Source organism: Haliotis cracherodii, unplaced genomic scaffold (genome assembly GCF_022045235.1).
Source record: "Haliotis cracherodii isolate W230 unplaced genomic scaffold, xgHalCrac1.p SCAF_18, whole genome shotgun sequence".
NCBI classification, from domain to species: domain Eukaryota; kingdom Metazoa; phylum Mollusca; class Gastropoda; order Lepetellida; family Haliotidae; genus Haliotis; species Haliotis cracherodii.
The window spans coordinates 2,128,363-2,148,997 of NW_027266273.1; the positions used below are offsets into that span (position 1 = coordinate 2,128,363).

Consider the following 20,635-nt stretch of genomic DNA (forward strand, 5'->3'; position numbering starts at 1 on the left):
ACAGCTGGTCTGATCCAGCCTGGTATAGAATGTTCTAGAAGGGATTTGGACTATATAAAGAGGCAAGTGCGTACCTCTCTCATCTCATTTTACATCACCACTAGCGGCTGGACCCGTGGAGATCCGGGGTAGAATAGGTCTTCAGCAACCCATGCTTGTCGTAAAAGGCGACTAACAGGATCGGGTGATCAGGCTCGCTGACTTGCTTGATGCATGTTATCGTATCTCAGTTGCGTAGATTGATGCTCGTGATGTCAATCACTGGATTGTCTGGTCCAGACATGATTATTTACGTACCGCCGTCATGTAGCTGGAATGTTGCTGAGAGCGGCGTTATACAACAAACAAACAAGCATATTGCTGAGTGCGGCGTCAAAAAATAAAGGAACAAAACACCGTATTTGGTATGGCAACCTTTCCTCTTTAGCGGACAACTGCATGCCGACCTGCAAACACAGTAACGTAATTTGGGAGCAGGCATCAATCACACGTGTGATGTGTTACTATAATGATAATATGATATGTTTAAGAATGATTCAAAAAATTTTTTTTTACTGAAATTGAATTACATACGACATTGTGTCATTCCAGTGTGTTTTGCCTGGTCGATGTGTGTCATCTTACCCGCCTTTCAAGGGTCATGCGATGAAGGAACTTTGTTTTTTTTTCAAATTCATGTGTTGTTACGCAGCTTGTTGCTCCAACATACACTGTCATACTCGTCTCATCACCTGTCATTACTGGTCGATTAGTTGTCTTAGTTTCCTGTACATCAAATTCATGTGTTGTGTTACGCAGCTTGCTGCTCCAACATCCACACTGTCATACTCGTCTCATCACCTGTCATTACTGGTCGATTAGTTGTCTTAGTTTCCTGTACATCAAATTCATGTGTTGTGTTACGCAGCTTGTTGCTCCAACATACACTGTCATACTCGTCTCATCACCTGTCATTACTGGTCGATTAGTTGTCTTAGTTTCCTGTACATCAAATTCATGTGTTGTGTTACGCAGCTTGTTGCTCCAACATCCACACTGTCATACTCGTCTCATCACCTGTCATTACTGGTCGATTAGTTGTCTTAGTTTCCTGTACATCAAATTCATGTGTTGTGTTACGCAGCTTGTTGCTCCAACATCCACACTGTCATACTCGTCTAATCACCTGTCATTTCATGTCGATTAGTTGTCTTAGTTTCCTGTACATCAAATTCATGTGTTGTGTTACGCAGCTTGTTGCTCCAACATCCACACTGTCATACTCGTCTCACCACCTGTCATTACTGGTCGATTAGTTGTCTTAGTTTCCTGTACATCAAATTCATGTGTTGTGTTACGCAGCTTGCTGCTCCAACATCCACACTGTCATACTCGTCTCATCACCTGTCATTACTGGTCGATTAGTTGTCTTAGTTTCCTGTACATCAAATTCATGTGTTGTGTTACGCAGCTTGTTGCTCCAACATCCACACTGTCATACTCGTCTCATCACCTGTCATTACTGGTCGATTAGTTGTCTTAGTTTCCTGTACATCAAATTCATGTGTTGTGTTACGCAGCTTGCTGCTCCAACATCCACACTGTCATACTCGTCTCATCACCTGTCATTACTGGTCGATTAGTTGTCTTAGTTTCCTGTACATCAAATTCATGTGTTGTGTTACGCAGCTTGCTGCTCCAACATCCACACTGTCATACTCGTCTCATCACCTGTCATAACAGGTCGATTTGTTGTCTTAGTTTCCTATACATCAAATTCATGTGTTGTGTTACGCAGCTTGTTGCTCCAACATACACTGTCATACTCGTCTCATCACCTGTCATTACAGGTCGATTAGTTGTCTTAGTTTCCTGTACATCAAATTCATGTGTTGTGTTACGCAGCTTGTTGCTACAACATACATGTAGTCCAGGTAGTCTCCTTGCCATTTCTTAAACATAACGGAGAAAAGGCAAAATAATTTTCTTGGCAGAGAAAAATCCAGTTTCCATTTTTCTATTCAACATGGTTATATATAATTCCACGTGGACAGTCCGTAGTTTTGTTAACCAATTAATGACAAGAAGAACACTGGGCCCCATTGTAGAACAATCAATCTGAGGTGGTCGTTACTTCCATACTATAACATAGGCTTCGACAGTCGTAAAGCTAACATCACTTAGTGCAATGTGTCCCAGAATGTAAAAATGTCATCTTTGTGATCTGATAATATTGACATTGTTCCCTCTGTAAGAACTGAACGTCTAAATATTTTTAGGACAGGCTCGTTTTCGGAAAGTCGTTGGTTTGATCCCCTGGCCGCATCATACCAAAAGACGTTGATAATTGTTGTTACCCTGGTGCTCGGCACTGAGGGATAGATAAAGTAGTGGACGGCTCAGAGTCCGTATACTGTGTCGGAGTGTAGTACCTATGTCAAACTGCAGCATGGTATCTTAGTGGGTTTGCACACTCACGCACACGCACACACACACACACGCACGCACACACACACACAGATCCTCATCAGTAGACATTTGCAAGCCTGGGATACTGGCTATGTATTCTGCCCTGAGTTTGTTGTACATCATTCTACACATTGTCAAGGAATGCATTGTCCTACAAAAATTGGAACAGACAATCGTTTCACTCAACACAGTCTCAAAAATGAAATTGTTGTCAATGACTGGTCAAAATGAAAGAATTTGGCAGTCCTTAATAGTAAGAATTCTGAAGTCATAAATAGTAAGAACTCTGCAGTCCTAAATAGTAAGAATTCTGCAGTCATTAATAGTAAGAATACTGCAGTACTTCAAAGTAAGAATTCTGCAGTCCTTAATAGTAAGAATTCTGCAGTCATTAATAGTGAAGTTTCGATAGTGAAGGTCTGCGATTGGATCCAAATTGGATGTTTGCATCCACATAAAGTTTAGTGTGTTTGTTGTTTAACACCACATCCAGCTATATTCCAGCTAAATGCCTGGAGACTGTTTATATGATCCGTGTCAGACAAATCGGTGATTGAGAGCAACTTCCAACGCTAATTTGCAATCAACCAAGTCACAAAGTTTTACACATAGCATGGTTGTGTCACGCTGCAGTGAGCCTTTGTTGGACGTCTGCTCATTATACAATATCAAATCACAAAGAAACCAAACATTTTGTAAGACACTTTATTCCACTAACATTCACCGGTAACATGAAAAGCATCACATTGTGTGTGTAAAAAAAAAAGACATAATAACATGTTTCCTGTTAATCTGATATCAAAATATTTTACAATTATTTCTATCTTGAAATTCTCAAGCCATACCACTTGTTACATCTGAATTGTTACAGACCTAATAAATAAGGACATTTGTTTACATAATAGGCACAAACTATCCTTATCATTTGCCTTATTGATGGAATCAATAATCTGAACCAAACCAGGCACTTGCCATATCCACAAGAAACAAGCATGGTTTACGGTAAACCTATAAGTCAACACAATTCATTCAAGAAACAGGTAGGGGGTACACCTCATTCATTCATGAAACAGGTAGGAGGTACACCTCATTCATTCATGAAACAGGTAGGAGGTACACCTCATTCATTTAAGAAACAGGTAGGAGGTACACCTCATTCATTCAAGAAACAGGTAGGAGGTACACCTCATTCATTCATGAAACAGGTAGGAGGTACACCTCATTCATTCAAGAAACAGGTAGGAGGTACACCTCATTCATTCATGAAACAGGTAGGAGGTACACCTCATTCATTTAAGAAACAGGTAGGAGGTACACCTCATTCATTCATGAAACAGGTAGGAGGTACACCTCATTCATTCAAGAAACAGGTAGGAGGTACACCTCATTCATTCATGAAACAGGTAGGAGGTACACCTCATTCATTCAAGAAACAGGTAGGAGGTACACCTCATTCATTCAAGAAACAGGTAGGAGGTACACCTCATTCATTCAAGAAACAGGTAGGGGGTACACCTCATTCATTCAAGAAACAGGTAGGAGGTACACCTCATTCATTTATGAAACAGGTAGGAGGTACAACTCATTCATTCATGAAACAGGTAGGAGGTACACCTCATTCATTCATGAAACAGGTAGGAGGTAAACCTCATTCATTCAAGAAACAGGTAGGAGGTACAACTCATTCATTCATGAAACAGGTAGGAGGTACACCTCATTCATTCATGAAACAGGTAGGAGGTACACCTCATTCATTCAAGAAACAGGTAGGAGGTACACCTCATTCATTCATGAAACAGGTAGGAGGTACACCTCATTCATTCATGAAACAGGTAGGAGGTACACCTCATTCATTCAAGAAACAGGTAGGAGGTACACCTCATTCATTTAAGAAACAGGTAGGGGGTACACCTCATTCATTCAAGAAACAGGTAGGAGGTACACCTCATTCATTCATGAAACAGGTAGGAGGTACACCTCATTCATTCAAGAAACAGGTAGGAGGTACACCTCATTCATTAAAGAAACAGGTAGGAGGTACACCTCATTCATTCAAGAAACAGGTAGGAGGTACACCTCATTCATTCAAGAAACAGGTAGGAGGTACACCTCATTCATTCAAGAAACAGGTAGGAGGTACACCTCATTCATTTAAGAAATCTTGTCGAACAGGCAAAGTCTGCTATTTTGAGAAAAATGTTTACTGAACAAGCAAAACTTGAGGAAAGTTGTAAAGAGATATCTCAGTTGCCCAATATTGAAAATATTATTTCAAATTTCTTGTCGGCTTCGAGGCTTACCCATCAACATTGGGGTTACTCACTGCCAAGCCAAAAAGGAAAACTTGCAATTTCAGCCGTGCCAGTGTCAAAGTAACTGTCTGACTGGCATTGTTTACCCTGTCAATACACTAAATTAAAAACAGATGGAGAATTAACCTACACAATCTATGGCTGCAGAAAAAAATCTTGGCTACAAAATTCTCAGAATTTAAAATACATTCCCACCAAGAATACCACCAACACGGTTCTTTGGTTCTTTAATTCAAACAGAAAACATTAGTGTTCATTATGGATAAGTCAGCTTCATGTAACATGGGAAATTTGAACATTATTTCTTTATTGGCAATTACAACGACTGATGTGCACAATTCAAAGTGGCTCCCAAACCCCGGGAATCAAACAACAATTTGTAAAATGTGCACCCACTTCACTGAGACAAAACTACTTTAATTTCTTTTCAGGACATAGGTTAACTAAACAGATTCATTTGATATGTTTGATTAAACTGCTACTTAGTTTTTTTTCAAATTTTAGAAGAAAAAAACACGAAAGGTTTGAAATATTGATATGTTGATATATAAAATTGTTGCAGACATGTAAAGTGCAATACAAATCCCTTGAGATAATAAAATATTCCACATACCATAATTTACATCATGAAGCCACACAAACAAATTGTTAAATAGTACATAATAAAACAGAAGCACAAATGACCAACATTACACTTTAGCTGTAAGTACACATTTCGACCATAACAGAAAGATTTGGTGTTTCATGATTACCTACGTCGACGACTATGATGATGATGATGATGACATTGGTTCCATATATGACTAGAAAATAGCCTTTGCTCTCAGACATTGGTAATCAACATTTTGAATAGTTTGGTGTAAGACCTATTCAGGGTAAATGCATTTGATTAATTCATGGAAAGGGTTTGAAATGATAAACACTATATTTATGTAAATATGTATATTGTTTAAAATAACATATTCTGTTGACATCTCTGAATAAATCACAACATTCAAGGAATTTCAAAAGAAGATGTGGGTGGGTGATGGTGTTTGGTCGGGCCAGTGAGTCAACTGTCAGTTGTCAATTTTTATCTCAACATGCAAAACTGTAGTCTACCTCACGCTCCATTGTGTCAAAATAAGCCCCAGGCAGTTTGAATTACCTCCCCCAGACAGTATTTCCAGACACCTTTGCATCTAAAGTAGCCACGCAATGAAGGCATGTACGGTTGTACTTGAACACCTTTCATTAATATCAAAGCATGATGTTATACCCTGAGCTTACAGATTTGTCAAAACTGTGATGATTAAGAATCGATCATCAATTATGTATTGTCAACTGTTCAAAACAAAAATTAAAATAAAAACAAGTTCCTTATTCATAATTACCAAATCTAAGTCATATCTTTCTTGTTTTTAAGATATAACGTGATAAACCATTGTACCTTATGTAAGAAAATACATCCTCACATTTCAACAAGGATCAGTGATTGTTAACAAAATGAGAGCCATCAAGTTTCATCTTTGAATGATGGGCAGTGGTGACACCTCCAGGTCCACTACACAATACACACCTACAACCCTGAAGTTACATATGGTATGCTTCATACCACAGCTTGCCTGACCTTTTCAGTGATCTGAAAGTAGAAGAAGCATTCATAAAACTTTTCACCAAGTTAAATCATACAGATCATATTTTTTGAGTGAGTGAATGATATTTTACAGTTCAGTCAGTAATATTTCAACTGTATTCACAGTGGCTTGTAAATAACTGTATGCAAACCAGTAGTTGATCATTGGGGCACTATAACAGACAAACAGACAGTAAGGCTAAAAAAAAAATAGTCTTGCTTCTCAGGCACCGCCTGCATCATCATGAAGTTCGCTGCACGTTTCCTTTTTATTTTGATGTAGAAAAAAAAAAATATCCTTAAATATCCTTAAGTCCAATGGTAGTCAAATACTGTATTCCAGTATTTTACTCATCAAGGAATACATTTATGTTGGGAGGCCTTTTCCCAGGTTGATTGTACACAATTGTTTATTTGGTTACATACTACAGTAGTTTGAACAACCCCCCCAAAAAGGACACCACCCACCCACACTATATTTTCAAAAATCATTGCCTGAGAACCAATTCTTTTAATTTTTAAACCCTAAGACTATGTTTTAGTATTTGGACGTTTTCTCAACTGATGTAATATCAATTAGCTATGGTTCAGGAGGAAAATGTTTTCTAAGGTCTAAGGTCCAGCTGCTTACCCTATGATGTCTGAAAATGCCTTGAAAAGCGGTTTAGATTCGTACTTGAGGCCATGTTTTTCACAGAGAGATTTACAGAGTGGTGCCACTTTGTGGTAGTTGTGGCGAGGCATCGTCGGGAATAAACTGAAACACAAAGAATTCCATTGCAAGACGCATCTCTTCTTTTCGTGCCCAATGCTGATGAAGAACACAACTCACTTGAACCAATACAGACTTGAGCATATAAGAAGTCAACATGGGGGCACTTACTGCAAGGACAGTGAAGATTGAGTCTGACAATCCAGTGATTGACATCATGAGCATCTATCCACGCAATTGGGATAGACGACATGCAGCAACCAAGTCAGTGAGCCTGACAACCCAATCCCCATCAGTCGCCTCTTACGACAAGCATAGTCGCTTTTTACGGCAAGCATGGGTTGCTGAAGACCTACTCTACCCGACCTATCTTCTTGGGTCTCAGGTGCAGGTAAAACAATCAGTTCATAACAGAAGCATATATCAGTCAGGGAGGCTTCTTTGAAATGTGGATTTTCAGTTCCGATTATACAACCCAGCTTTTTATTTGTTTAGCCAAAGTCACTGAAACGCACATAAAATGACTTTAAATATCCTTTCTACTGGTTTCACCACTCCATATACCCTTGACCAATTCCCAGCATTCATTACCGTGAAGAGACTCGTTTAGCGGCTGAGAGCTGATACATGAGGCCTTGTGAGAAGTTGTGGCCTTGAATATGTGGGATGTAAAACTGTATATATACTGTTATAAGGTTTGTTGTTTATTTTGGCAGTGGGGGTCCCTATTTTGTTGCAGATGTCCAAAGTAGGGACAGACAAGAAAGTGGACACATAAATGGTTGTTTTTAGGGGGCTGTTGGTGTGCTAGGTTGCATGCTAAGTGAGTGTTGTTTTCTGACATACTCAGTGATATTAAAGTGATTACTTTTCCGATCGCTTCACGCACAATTTCGCCAAAATTAATTAAAAGGAATTTTGAATGAAATTAATGAAATAAGTTACAAACATAAGTCCAGATCTATAATGGACACTTTTTATAACCAGACAGTGTAATTACATGATTAATTTGCGTACTTCAGTATGGATTTGTTGAAATGGTATTTCCGGTGTTATATGCTCACAGTAATGTCTATGCGTTGGGGAAAAAAACCATCAAAACTCATTAAGATGTGTATTATGCACACCCCCTTCTACACAGCTGTGTTTTGGGGAGATGCACTATACTCAAGAAAATATGGTAATCTGTTCTTGTTCAGAAAAACCTGTGGTAGATAGCATGGGCAATTATCAATGCAGTCATTTCAGTATTGCATTGTTACCTTACAACAAGCATGACTGCATCCAACAAATAAGACTCACTGATGTTCTATCTGAAAATTAAGATGGCCGCTGAACCAGTCATTGAAAGCTGATTGGTCCACATTGCATGTTGCCTGTAGTTGCATGGTAACCCAGTCGAGGCTGTGGTCCTTGTCCACCTCCATAGGGATGTGGTTCATCTGGGTCGTCCACACAAACCAGTGGCTCTCAAAAAACCTTTACAAAAAAAACATAGTGAAGATCATTGCTAAAATTGACAAATTATAAATGTCTGAACATTTTGAAATTGGAACTTGTTCTTTAAGCTGACAAGTGTACGTTTATAAACGTAAACAGTCAGGCAAAATAAAATAATTGTCTTGGTTCTCAGGCACCGCCCAATCATCATTAAGTCCGCCGCATGTTTTGTTTCCATTTTCAAAAATACTCAAAAACAATGCGATCCAATATAGCATGTAGTTACTCCCCTTTACCCGTGCACCGCTATACTGCTTTTCTGATCATCTTGTGTTTTGGTCGTGGCAGAAATAGGAGTTTGTATGCTTGTTTATGTTGGGAGGCCCTTTCCCAGGTTGATGGTACACAACTGTTTATTTGGTTACATACTAGTTTGAACAAGCCACACAAAAAAAACACCGCCCACCCACACTATATTTTCAAAAGTCATTGCCCAAGAACCAATTCTTTTATTAAAGCCTTATTACTAAAATACACAAAGAGAGAAAAAGAGAGACCTCAACTCAGATAAAATTTCCCCAAATGACTTCACTGTTAAATACATTTACAAAACTATCAGCCTGGCTGAAAGGACATGCTCAAGTTGAAACGTCTTAAAACAGACTTTATCACAATGTTTAAGTTCCACTACTGGATTTGATAATTGTAAGCTTCAAAGTCTAAAAGTGGGGCACTGGTGGCCCAGTCATCTAAGGCTGTGCTGAGATACGTCTTTTGAGCTTGCCAGAAATCTGTGATTGTGGGTTTGAATCCTGGTTCACCACAATTAGGTTTGTCAGCACAATACCCATGCTTGTGGGTTCCACCAAAATGGTAAACGTCTGAGACAGGCACCACTTGGGGCTTTCCTCCGACATTGAGCTGACATGCCATGATACAACTGGGAAACTGTTCAAAGTGAGGCTAAACCCAACTCACTGACTCACTCAAAAAGTGACAAAATGCTCTCTCACCTGAACTCTTTTCCATGACTTTCAGGCAGATTTTTAATCTTTCTCAAAATTTCACTTGTAGACGGCCTTCATCATGTTTCATCTTCCTTAGGCAAGGGAGTCAACTGACTGTAAAAGTCCAGTCTCCACCCTTCCCGAACTAGGCTGAAATTTCATGGTTTGATCATAGCACCACTAGTGGCAATTACGGGTAATGCCCCTTCTATGTCCCTCCCATTGACCAACAAGATTCCACATCTCATATCACTTGCATTTGATTCAAACAAAATGGCGGCGTCAGTCAAGACAATCTGATCGATAATCAAAATTCTTTTGTAATAAAATGTGTCTTACATCAAATCACTCGAGCACATTGATTAAAGACATGAAAAGATTTGGAAAACATCTGCCGACGCCCATTTGAAGGTACACATGCTCTACAAATCCTGCAATCAACACGAACAGCCATGTTGTTTATTGTAATAGGCGCCCTATAAAGCCTGTAAAAGGCGCACAGTGACAGTAGAACTATAAAAATAGTTAACAAAAGGTCTGATGTTTTACTGCGGTGTTTGCGTTGTGTTCTCGTCTCCCTGGGCAGTATTCTCTTTTGGGGGCTCCTGACCGGGTTACCAATTCTAATTATAGATAAAGCACAAAGAGCGAAGTTAGATTTACAGTTCATTTAACAACAACAAAAAAACAGGGGAAAAATCCTTCTCCACTTAAATATAACCTATGTTATTTTCCCCCTTCCCTACCTACATAAACAAACTCAACCTTCTTACTTAAACTTGTTCTTTTTTACCATCCCGCTATCTAAACTCCCGAAAATAAAACGTCTATAAAACAAACCTATTCAATAACTACTCTATTTTTCCCCCACCCATACCTCCTCATCTAATATCCCAACGAAAGCCCTATAATAAATAATAAATGGTCCTGATTCAGGGTGCGGGAGCCGACTGTACCTTACAAGATACTGGTGAGTGACGATTGACGATTCCCTACCCAGGGTAGGCTTATAAAGCCAACACGCGGACCATGTGACCAGGAAAACGGACACAAACAATGAACCTTACATCTCGGCTCTCCCAATCATTGCTTCCACCTAGCCCAGCATGCAAGAAGGCTGGCATCGTCACGTCTTCCCAGCCACTACGCCCGCGAGGGCGTGAGCTTCTACAACAAGGACTACAAAGAAAGGTACCACGTCAGCCATTCAACTCCCCTAAAACTAACCCACCCACTACGTTCTTTAATACATGTATATCTATTAACCCACAATAATCCCCAGTCGACCACATTTATGAACCGAATTTCTCGTTGGTCAAGCCAAAATATAACTCCACAATTCCAGCCTGGTTCGGCAAGGGTGGAAACTGGACTTTTATGGTCAGTTAACTCTCTTGCCTAAGGAAGATGTCTTTCATGCCTTGACCTTGAAAACATTTATTGAACTCACCTGACAAAGAAAAAAAGGGCAAATATCCCCCCCACACTAATAAAGGGGGAAAAGATGATGTGCCATCTGAGGAAGAACGTTCCCATCCAGAACAGCTCCTGTCAAACAAATAGGACACCAGGAATCAAACAGGAATTTCTTAATTGAAAACAAAGTCAGATTAATATGTAAGTTTATTTTTAAGACAAGCAGTATCTTAAATAGTGAGATGGGTTTAAAGCTGCTTTGACTGGCAATTTTAATTATATCACAGCATGTCCTCTTTATATGGGATACCACCTCTGTGGTCTAGCGGTAGGGTGTCTGCCCAGAGTGTGTCATGTCAAAGAAATTAAAAGGACTGGTCGGCTCAGAGTCAGTATACTGTGTCTGAGTGATACACACACGTCGCAATAACCTAGTACGATGTTTTAAACCCCATTCCATCTCACCTCACCTTTATGTTTGAAGAGCCAAATGTGCCACTATTTTGGAGAAACCCCAATTAAGGGATGGTGCAGACAAACCAAGGATAAAAATCAGGGTGAAATTGGTTAAGATCCCACAAAGCAAGGGGATGCAACCTTGCAAGAAGATACTGTGCCTTAGGGACCGGCCATTTGGTATTTTGGAGGGGGGGGGGGGGGCGGGATATTGTATTGAGATTTTTTCAGCTTCAGCTACAAAACCAGATATTTTTTTGTATGGAGCCTGAATTTTGTTTTAGAAAAAACACCTTGCAACAATGTAAATTTTGTGGCCTCTCTCACAACTCTGTACACAAAGAGAGTGCTACAGAAACATAACAATATTTTCAGGTTTTACTGAACTTTAACATTTGAAACCTGGATAATGCTTTGGGCCATCAAAATACTCTCCGCCCTTAGTTCTGAAAACACACTATGTGCATCTCCTAATTTGTAGAATACAACAGTATCTCACCGCCCACTTCCCTCTGGAGATGAGGAAATAGGGAATCTCAAAGTTGAAGTACAGAGGCAGCAGCAATGGTGGCATGACTAAAAACAGGAGAAAATTCAAGGAATTGGTTATAAAACTGCACAGGGCTGTCACAGAATGTAGTTCAGTGACACAGGCAACAAGATTTCAGCTTTATCACAGCTACCAGAACACAGCTAAAACACTGCCTAAATAAATGACCCCTGTAGATATTGTAAAATTTTCTCACTGAGTTTTAAGAATCATAAACCTCCTATATGAGGCAGGATGAGTGAGGCGGTTTGTAAATACAGAATTCCCAGCTTCAATATACTCTAAGAAGGCCTATTACTGATGTACTCTCCAAGGACATAGGCATTGTCTAACATCCCTTTGATCCACTTTGCAAATACATTGGCTGGAGTTGGTAAGACACGAGCCTCGAGTAACTAGTTCACTTACTGAAATAGAAGTATTGATGCTGATGATGATAAGGCATGGCTCCCTTCTTCCTCTTGCCCCACTGAAATAAACAGGGATGTCACCTGGTATACAAACGACATGATATTGTTTGTTTGCTTGTTTGTTTGTTTGTTTGTTTTACGCCACACTTGGCAAATTGACGGAGCCCTATAATTAATCAAGTCTGGACCAGACAATCCAGTGAATAATATTGTGACGAGCAATGATCAACATCATCTGGGTACGACAACAGACAATCAACCAAATAATCAAGCCTGGCCACCCAATCCATTTGGTCTCCTCTCACGAAAAGCATAGGATGCTATTCTAACCTGGAATCCCAACTGGGAATGACATAATAAATAACAAAAAACAATTTAAAGGGTTTTGTGGGTAGTAGAATAGTATGAATAGTATGCTTCTGGGGTCTGATTTCTACCCCCTTATAATCTCTCAAGGAAAACTCAAGTTACACGTGACACAGATTCCTACATGTTACAGTATATTCTGTGATAATGCATAACACTCTTACCTCTACTGGCAATTTATCGCCAACCAAGAGAATATAATCCAATCGTATATCTGGATCTTTCCGCACCACATTCGGCTTGGCATGATGCTGGAAGTGGCGGTAGTTCCACCAGTCGGATGACGCACCCTGACAACAGTGAGTGAGTGAGTTTAACAGTATTCCAGTTATATCACGGCGTGTCAGCTTAATGTGGGAGGAAAGCCCAAAGTGATGCAGGTCTCAGACGTTTACCACTTCGGTGAAACCCACCAGCAAGGGTATGGTGCTGACAAACCTAGAAACATAATCGGGGCGAACCAGGATTCGAACCCACAATCATAGGTTTCTGGCGTTCAAGGGACGCAACTCTGCACAGCGAATCGCGGCACCTTAGACGACTGGGCCACCCGTGCCCCCCCTAACAACAACAGCTATAGGTATTTCACTTACATACACTGATCCCTTTCTACAATGTTACCGGTACCTTTGGGGTCCAAAAACCTTATGCGCGTTATAGACGATCAGCGGTTTAACCGAGTTAGAGTTGTGGGAGTTAGATGACCAACACAATAGCACATGCTCTGCCCACCTAACACAATCTACGATGCACATTTCTGAGTTTGAAAAAAGATTAGAATAGTAGTTGTTTATGACTCTTAGTGTAAACAAAATATTCATCCTGTGTTTTGTACTTTTAAAAACACATATTGTATCCCTTCAGCCAATTCAGGTGAACGAGCAGGTATAACAAACTTGGTCGATAAAAATATGAAATTTAATATAAAACATCACTAGACATGAAGATTTACCTTTTAAATTGTATTTCCTGCTCTCCAAGGCATTGTTTTAAGGTAGACACAATTATTTGGATAACAACTTCTTTAATACTGTAAAAAAGCGACGTTTCAGTATAGATCCTTATACCGTTGTCAGGCAGGACTGAATGAGATATAAGGATCTATACCGAAACGTCACTTTTTACACTCATAGGAGTACAGCAGTGGTCATTATCAGAACTGACTATTACATATTTTTTTAAACCAATAAGTACCATACATTCTTGAAACACATTTACATTAAATACTGTACGGCAAAATGTCTCACATGATAAACGTGATGGGAGAGATTTTGAAGTTGTTCATAGTGATTACAAGTGTTAGCCATCACTGATCAATTGGCCGATCATTGAAAAGTGATTGTAAAGATGTGTTAGTAGATACTGAGGTAAATTCATAGATTGCTGTTGACTTTCACTGTCAGTCGAGATACAGGTCGAGTCGATACTACAACAGTTTGGATGTGCATTTCTTCGTTTTGTTCCCTATGATGGGTATTAGCGAGGCAATTCGGGAACAATCCTGCAGTAAAATACTGATTTTTCTCAATGTATGCTAAAATGCTAAGATCAAAATTAAAGGATCTAAATGATCAGCAAGAATGTTTCTGTATTTATTCATGCTTGGGAATTTCCAAGGGTTTCCCCGGGAATGTGGAAGTAGTCCATCATTGTTTACATCATTGTTTACAGTCTTGTGAAAAACATATGAACGTCAAATTGTGTCGTTCATAAACTTATCATCAGTTTTGCGGTCATAAGACTGTTCCCTCGCCCCTTGGAAAAGCTGTATATCATGTAAACTTCACATTGAAAAATGATATGTATTTGTAGGCCTGTTTGGTTTGAAAACATTCATCAGCACACCTGCACTGCCATCATTAGAAGACCTTGTGTTATACATCTGGATTTCGGTGCCAAACAAATACAAGATGTGAGAATTAGAGTGCATGATTATTGGCATTTCTCAATGCAGGATTGGGATGAAATTCATTTACTGCTGACAAAAAATGAGTGAGTGAGTGAGTATGGTTTTACGCTGCTTTTAGCAATATTTCAGCTATATCACAGCGGGGAACACCAGAAATTGGCTTCACACATTGTACCCATGTCAGGTCTGCGGCGTGACGAGCGAACACTTTAACCACTAGGCTACCCGACCGCCCAGACACAACATGTAGTATTTCCCACTAATTAAGTGGAATGAGAATATGTAGTATTGTTTGCCTGCGTATTTGATTCGGTTGTTATTTGCAATCCATCCATATTTGATTGGTTTTCATCCATACAATACACTGATATGACATCTATCTGGAGCAACTGAACTTCAGACAAATAATAAGCAGATCCTGTTACAGCTAAGGTATGCAACTCTTCTGAGATAACTGACATGCCTTGCAAGAAAGTACCACTTTTTAGTAGTATAAAGTAAAGAATGTTGTAGACTGGTTGGACTTGAAGCATGGAGTCTACCCCTGGGTTGGTACATATCTATATTACTACTACTTCCAGACAATGAGCAAACCAGTGGTGGATGGCATGAACATCAACCAGCTGCAGCAGGGTAGCCTATTCCAGGTCCTGAGATACCCATCCGGACAGGAACACTCAACCCTACAATGTTAACACACCTAGTTGTGTCACTTACTTTCAGAAAATTGATGATAAATACATGAAGGATGTGGTTCCACCTGGATGAGTTGAAAACAGACAAGTGGCCAAAATCATGTTGAGACCATCCTGCTTGGGCCTGTAACAAACACAAACATTGTTTTTAAATAATCATCCAGTTTAAAAATTTTACAACAAAACTATCAGAAAAGTTTGAAGTGCACGCTTACTTCGTTAAATACTTTACAAAAATAATAGGTCCCCAGTATCCCATGCTTGTCTTTTGATACAAGACCCGTGAACATGTGGGTGGTCAAGCTCCCTGTCTTAGTTGACACATGTCATCGTATCCCAATTGCATAGACCAATGTTCACGATGTCACTCACAGGAATATGGGTCCAGACTCAATTATTTACAGAATATAGCTGGGTGTGGCTTTTAACAACGAACAATAACTACATATACCAAAGAATAAGTTATACTCCCTACCTGTGCAGTCGTCAGGAGCAGGGTGGCTACAAGATACGGAACCCAGGACGTCCCGAACTGCCAGAAGATAAGCCAGGCCAAGGCTTCCAGGGCAATCACCTGACCCACCGTCCATGTGAAGAAGACCACGCTGGCCTTGAACAGACCCATGTCCTCCACCTTCTGACGCAAGTCCCGGAAGTCATGGATCAGCTCACTCTGACATAGGAACAGTTATTAACATAATTAAATTGGGTTGTTTTTTTAAATATTATAAATATAAACTACAGCTGGAGTTGGGGCTGGGACATGTAACTCGGGTGCCCGGGTCAGGTGGGTACTGAGTAGGACCCAGGTACCCACAGGACTACCCGGACCTGTGGTTAGTCACTTGATATATTGTTTAATGACAAATACTCTATACAGTACAGCTCAGTGCTTACACTACAGGTCGCTAATGCTTTCTGACCATGCACCCATTCTTTCTGACTTTTCATATGGTTGTATAAAGATATAACTTTAGTCAACTTCAGTGTATGCATGGCCAGATTGTTTGATACTTGTAACTTAATACGTTTTGCCAGGGCGATGGTAAACAACTTCACAATCGGACATTTTGTACCTATCTTGAGACGTACAGTGGGTACCCGGGTAGTGTCAGGTAGTAGGGGGGTGGGTACCCGGGTGGTGTCGGGTAGTAGGGGGGTGGGTACCCGGGTAGTGTCGGGTACTAGGGGGGTCGGTAACCGGGTAGTGTCGGGTAGTAGGGGGGTGGGTACCCGGGTAGTAGGGGGGTGGGTACCTGGGTAGTTGGGGGGTGGGTACCTGGGTAGTGTCGGGTCGTAGGGGGGTGGGTACCTGGGTAGTGTCGAGTAGTAGGGGGGTGGGTACCTGGGTAGTGTCGGGTAGTAGGGGGGTGGGTACCCGGGTAGTGTCGGGTAGTAGGGGGGGTGGGTACCCGGGTAGTAAATTTGGACTTGTCCCAGCCTTAGTGTGTAGTGTATATGATGGATCATTTGAACTGAACCACTGTCCTCGGTACATCTATAAGATCTCATATTCACCCAGGTCAATCCAGGAGGTCAATCAGATAGAGCATCATCTAAAACATCTTCGCTTTTTTTTCTTGGAAATGTAATCTGATACATTTTGCATTAATCAGAGTCTGGTAGAATTATTTAAGTATCAGACAAATCCAGAATAAAATCTAAATTTATTGAGCTGTTTTTTTATTCCTACTGAACCTGTTGAGCTATGTCAGTGATGAAAAATAAGTTCATAGTGCTGTCTTAAATGTACTAAGTGCCCTGCTTCAATATGGTATTAATGGCAAATATGGTATGTCAATATTGGCATTATTGGACAATGTTTACTTATATACTTTCTCAGGGTCTTACCACTTTTCTTTCCTCTTCTCTCACTTTCCCAACCAGCAGAGGACGCAGGTACTTGCTCACAGCTTTTCTGTCATTATGGAATGCAACCCATGCGTCCTAAAATAATGAAGAAAAAAATTATATTTTGCTTAAAATATGTCGATTTTCAGGTTCTTTCCAATCTTGCTTGACACATGTTTTCTGACATAACATAAAATGAATTTTCAGACTTTCAAGTAGAAAAACCTCTAACAATTTCCAAGGCATTGCCTAGAAGTTTTATAAAGTGTAGTTTAAAAATGTACTGGAAGCTTCCAGTTGGCAGTAGCCTGCTTGATGACTAAGATTAAATTAATGCAGGAAATTAGTGCCATCTTTTAATATAATCTTGCAAAGATGTTAACTTATGGATTTATTTCCTTTATTTCTGCCTGTATAGTAAACCACGGTTATAACAAACAAATGGTGAGGACTAAAAAATAAGTTTGTTATATCGGTCAGTTTGTTATAAGCGTAGTTGACTGTAGTTACTTGTGCTGCAATCTCACTAAGGTCAATTTACCTTTGTTTTACCTGTGGGGGTCTCGGGTTAAAAGAGGTTCCCATGTCAGTTCAATATGTTATAGATTCATAGACTTTAACAGATAGAAACAGATATTTCTCAAAACATATAATTTCTCTTATGTTTAGAGGGGGGACGGCGATGTGAGTGAGTGTGGTTTAACGTCGCTTTTAACAATATTCCAGCAATATCATGGCGGGGGACACCAGAAATGAGCTTCACACATTGTACCCATGTGGGGAATCGAACCTGGGTCTTCGGTGTGACAAGCAAATGCTTTAACCACTAGGCCACCCCACCGGCCCTAGGTTGATTCCAGATGTGGTTAAAGGTTGTACGAGTCCAGACTAATCTCTGCTTTATAGTGTTACTGTTAGCCCACTGAGATACCATGTACAAGTTTTAACATGAATACCCCTGTCAGACAGAGTGTATGGACTGAGCCATCCAGTCTGTTTTATCCCCTTTATGCCAACAACCAGACAAGGTAACACCAAGTACCATTTTTCAGCGTCTATATGACACAGACAGGGACAAACCCCTACTTTCCGCTTACCGGGCAAACGCTCTGTCCACTAGACCATGTTTTTAAGATCATATATTTGAGATGGGGTTTGGTTGGCAAAATTCAAGGCTTTTTGAAGGTATGAGTTTGGGATTCTCTGATTTTAGCAATATTCCAACAATATCATGGCGGGGGACACCAGAAAGGGGCTTCAGACATTGTACCCATGTCGGGAATCGAACCCGGGTCTTTGGCGTAACAAGGGCGTTGGCTTTAACCACAAGGCTACCCCCCTCAACCCGTTTTGAACGAACACATTCCATTTCCAAGTCAAAATTTAATTTCATAGACTCTTGAAACATGTGCAAACCCTTACATTGAGACTAACATATCGTCATGTCAGTTGGTTCGAAATCACATCTTGCTGTTCTGTTCACCACAAGGAAACAAACTTCCGAGTCTGACCATAAATGATCAATGAAAGTGACAAAACTTCATAAATACTACGGTAGTTAAAATGGAAATGGTATCACTTCACCACAAGTTAATGTGGCTGGATATACTGCTCCAGAAAATAAAATATCCCACAAATTGACAGGCTGAACACAACACTTTCCACAGGTTTGATATAGACTACAAAGGGCTATACTTTATACTGTGTAATCAAACTGAGATCCAGGTGGCTTATTTACCCAAGATCAGTTTGTGTTTTGAATGCAAATACTCCACTTTGCCTCTGAGGTAAATATGCGTACGGATTTATTTTAATTAAATGTACGACAGTCGGTAAGTTTGTCTTTACAAGGAAGTAATTGGACAGATCTCTTGTGACCTGAATATTTATGACAACAAGAATGAACACAGTGAAATAGATTGATCATGTTGATTCAACCATTGTGGTCATATACAACTATTTTAATGTTTAATTTTTTAATTGTCTTGGTCCTCCAACTGGAAAGTTGAATACATGTGATCAGATCTACCACAGTTAATGAAATAATATTTTTTTTAAATATATATGAAAATATAAATCTTGCCTCAGTTCAATAACCTTTTTCTCAAGTAAAAGACTTTTTCTTTTCTTTTTAAATGTTTTTATTGTTCCCAGAGTTTTATGATTAATACAGTATTCCGTCAAAGACATATATTGGATTGCATAGAATGGCACAATACATTCAAGTAAGAGACTTAATTAAGACTTATGATGACTGGACCATTACACAAAATCTCTCATTTGTATGATGAAGTGGAGATTTGGAATTCAGACACCACATTTTTTATCTGTAGATATCTAGTGAGAGAAGTAGAAATCTAACCATCATTCACTGGTTTATTTTTCTTTGAAATAAAATTATTTTTACCTGTATCAAATAAAGACAAAGTATTATTTTCTTCAATGAAACATTATAGATCTACATACATGATAATATAATATCATATACACTAGAGACAAAATGTGGGCCACAAAGGGTGGTCACATAAAGACATATTGATTCAATATGAAGAATCTTTAGTTAATGCTGAATAACAAGGAAAGGGAAAAGAAGAAACAACAAGCTACGTAATGTTCTTATACTCTTAAATTTATAATACTATATTAACATATACAAATGCGTCACGCCCACCCCTCAAGAGCCTCATACCGGCTTAGCAGCTTTATATTTTGTGTGTACCGGCAAGGTTTCTGAATGTAACACAAAACACACACATCAACTCACCGTGGCATCCTCCCCTGCATGGTTGCTGATGAGTTTTTCACCACCCGGGTGCATTTTACCCCACGAAGTAACATCGTAAACTAAATCGTCAATCACAATCCACCGATCTTCGCGAGAAGCATGTTTGCGAATGTCATCCAAAGAATAATATGGCAACACTTTCTCTTTCCTCGTCTCTTCGCGGCACATGTTGCATACGAGAAGCTGACAGTCTCTTGATATGAAACTGGGAATAAATAAATAAATCCAACCGAATGGAAACTTAATTCATATTGACCATGTCTTTCGATCGCACCGGTTGAAAAAGAAATCGCGCTATGTATGACCTTCACCTACGCATGACCTCAAATGACCCTCAGATCATCCTCGTCAGCCAATAAGATGGAAGCATTTCTGTGTGGTTCCAGTTCGGTTTCATTGTCAGTTACCTCAAATCTCGCCATACTATACATATAGGGTTCAACACTAGGATAGGGTACAAATTCTATTCTCTTTTTGTCTAAACGTATGTTAATGTATCAATCTTCTAGTTAGCATGTTATTACAGCTTACTGAAAATGTAAGGACATAACGATCGATCGAGTAACTTATTAATTATTTAATTAATACCCACGTACGTAGGTTTAACAAAAGACGGGAGAAAGCGCGTAGGCCTAGCTAAGTCATAAAACATATGTTTACTAC

At 39.6% G+C, this 20,635-nt stretch overlaps 1 protein-coding gene across 1 annotated transcript; it reads right to left on the reverse strand.

Annotated features, from left to right (window-relative positions):
- Positions 1-4,503: 4,503 nt before the first annotated feature.
- LOC139466107 (acyl-CoA (8-3)-desaturase-like) lies at positions 4,504-20,259 on the reverse strand. The gene is made up of 11 exons (XM_071248125.1): positions 19,952-20,259; positions 17,188-17,283; positions 15,812-16,009; positions 15,359-15,460; positions 12,897-13,022; positions 12,365-12,425; positions 11,906-11,982; positions 10,985-11,082; positions 8,390-8,566; positions 7,007-7,132; positions 4,504-6,381 (listed from the first exon to the last, which is right to left on the reverse strand). The coding sequence occupies exons 1-11, from the start codon at positions 20,138-20,140 to the stop codon at positions 6,333-6,335; spliced, it is 1,299 nt and encodes a 432-aa protein (XP_071104226.1). The 5' UTR covers positions 20,141-20,259; the 3' UTR covers positions 4,504-6,332.
- Between the last annotated feature and the right edge of the window lie 376 nt (positions 20,260-20,635).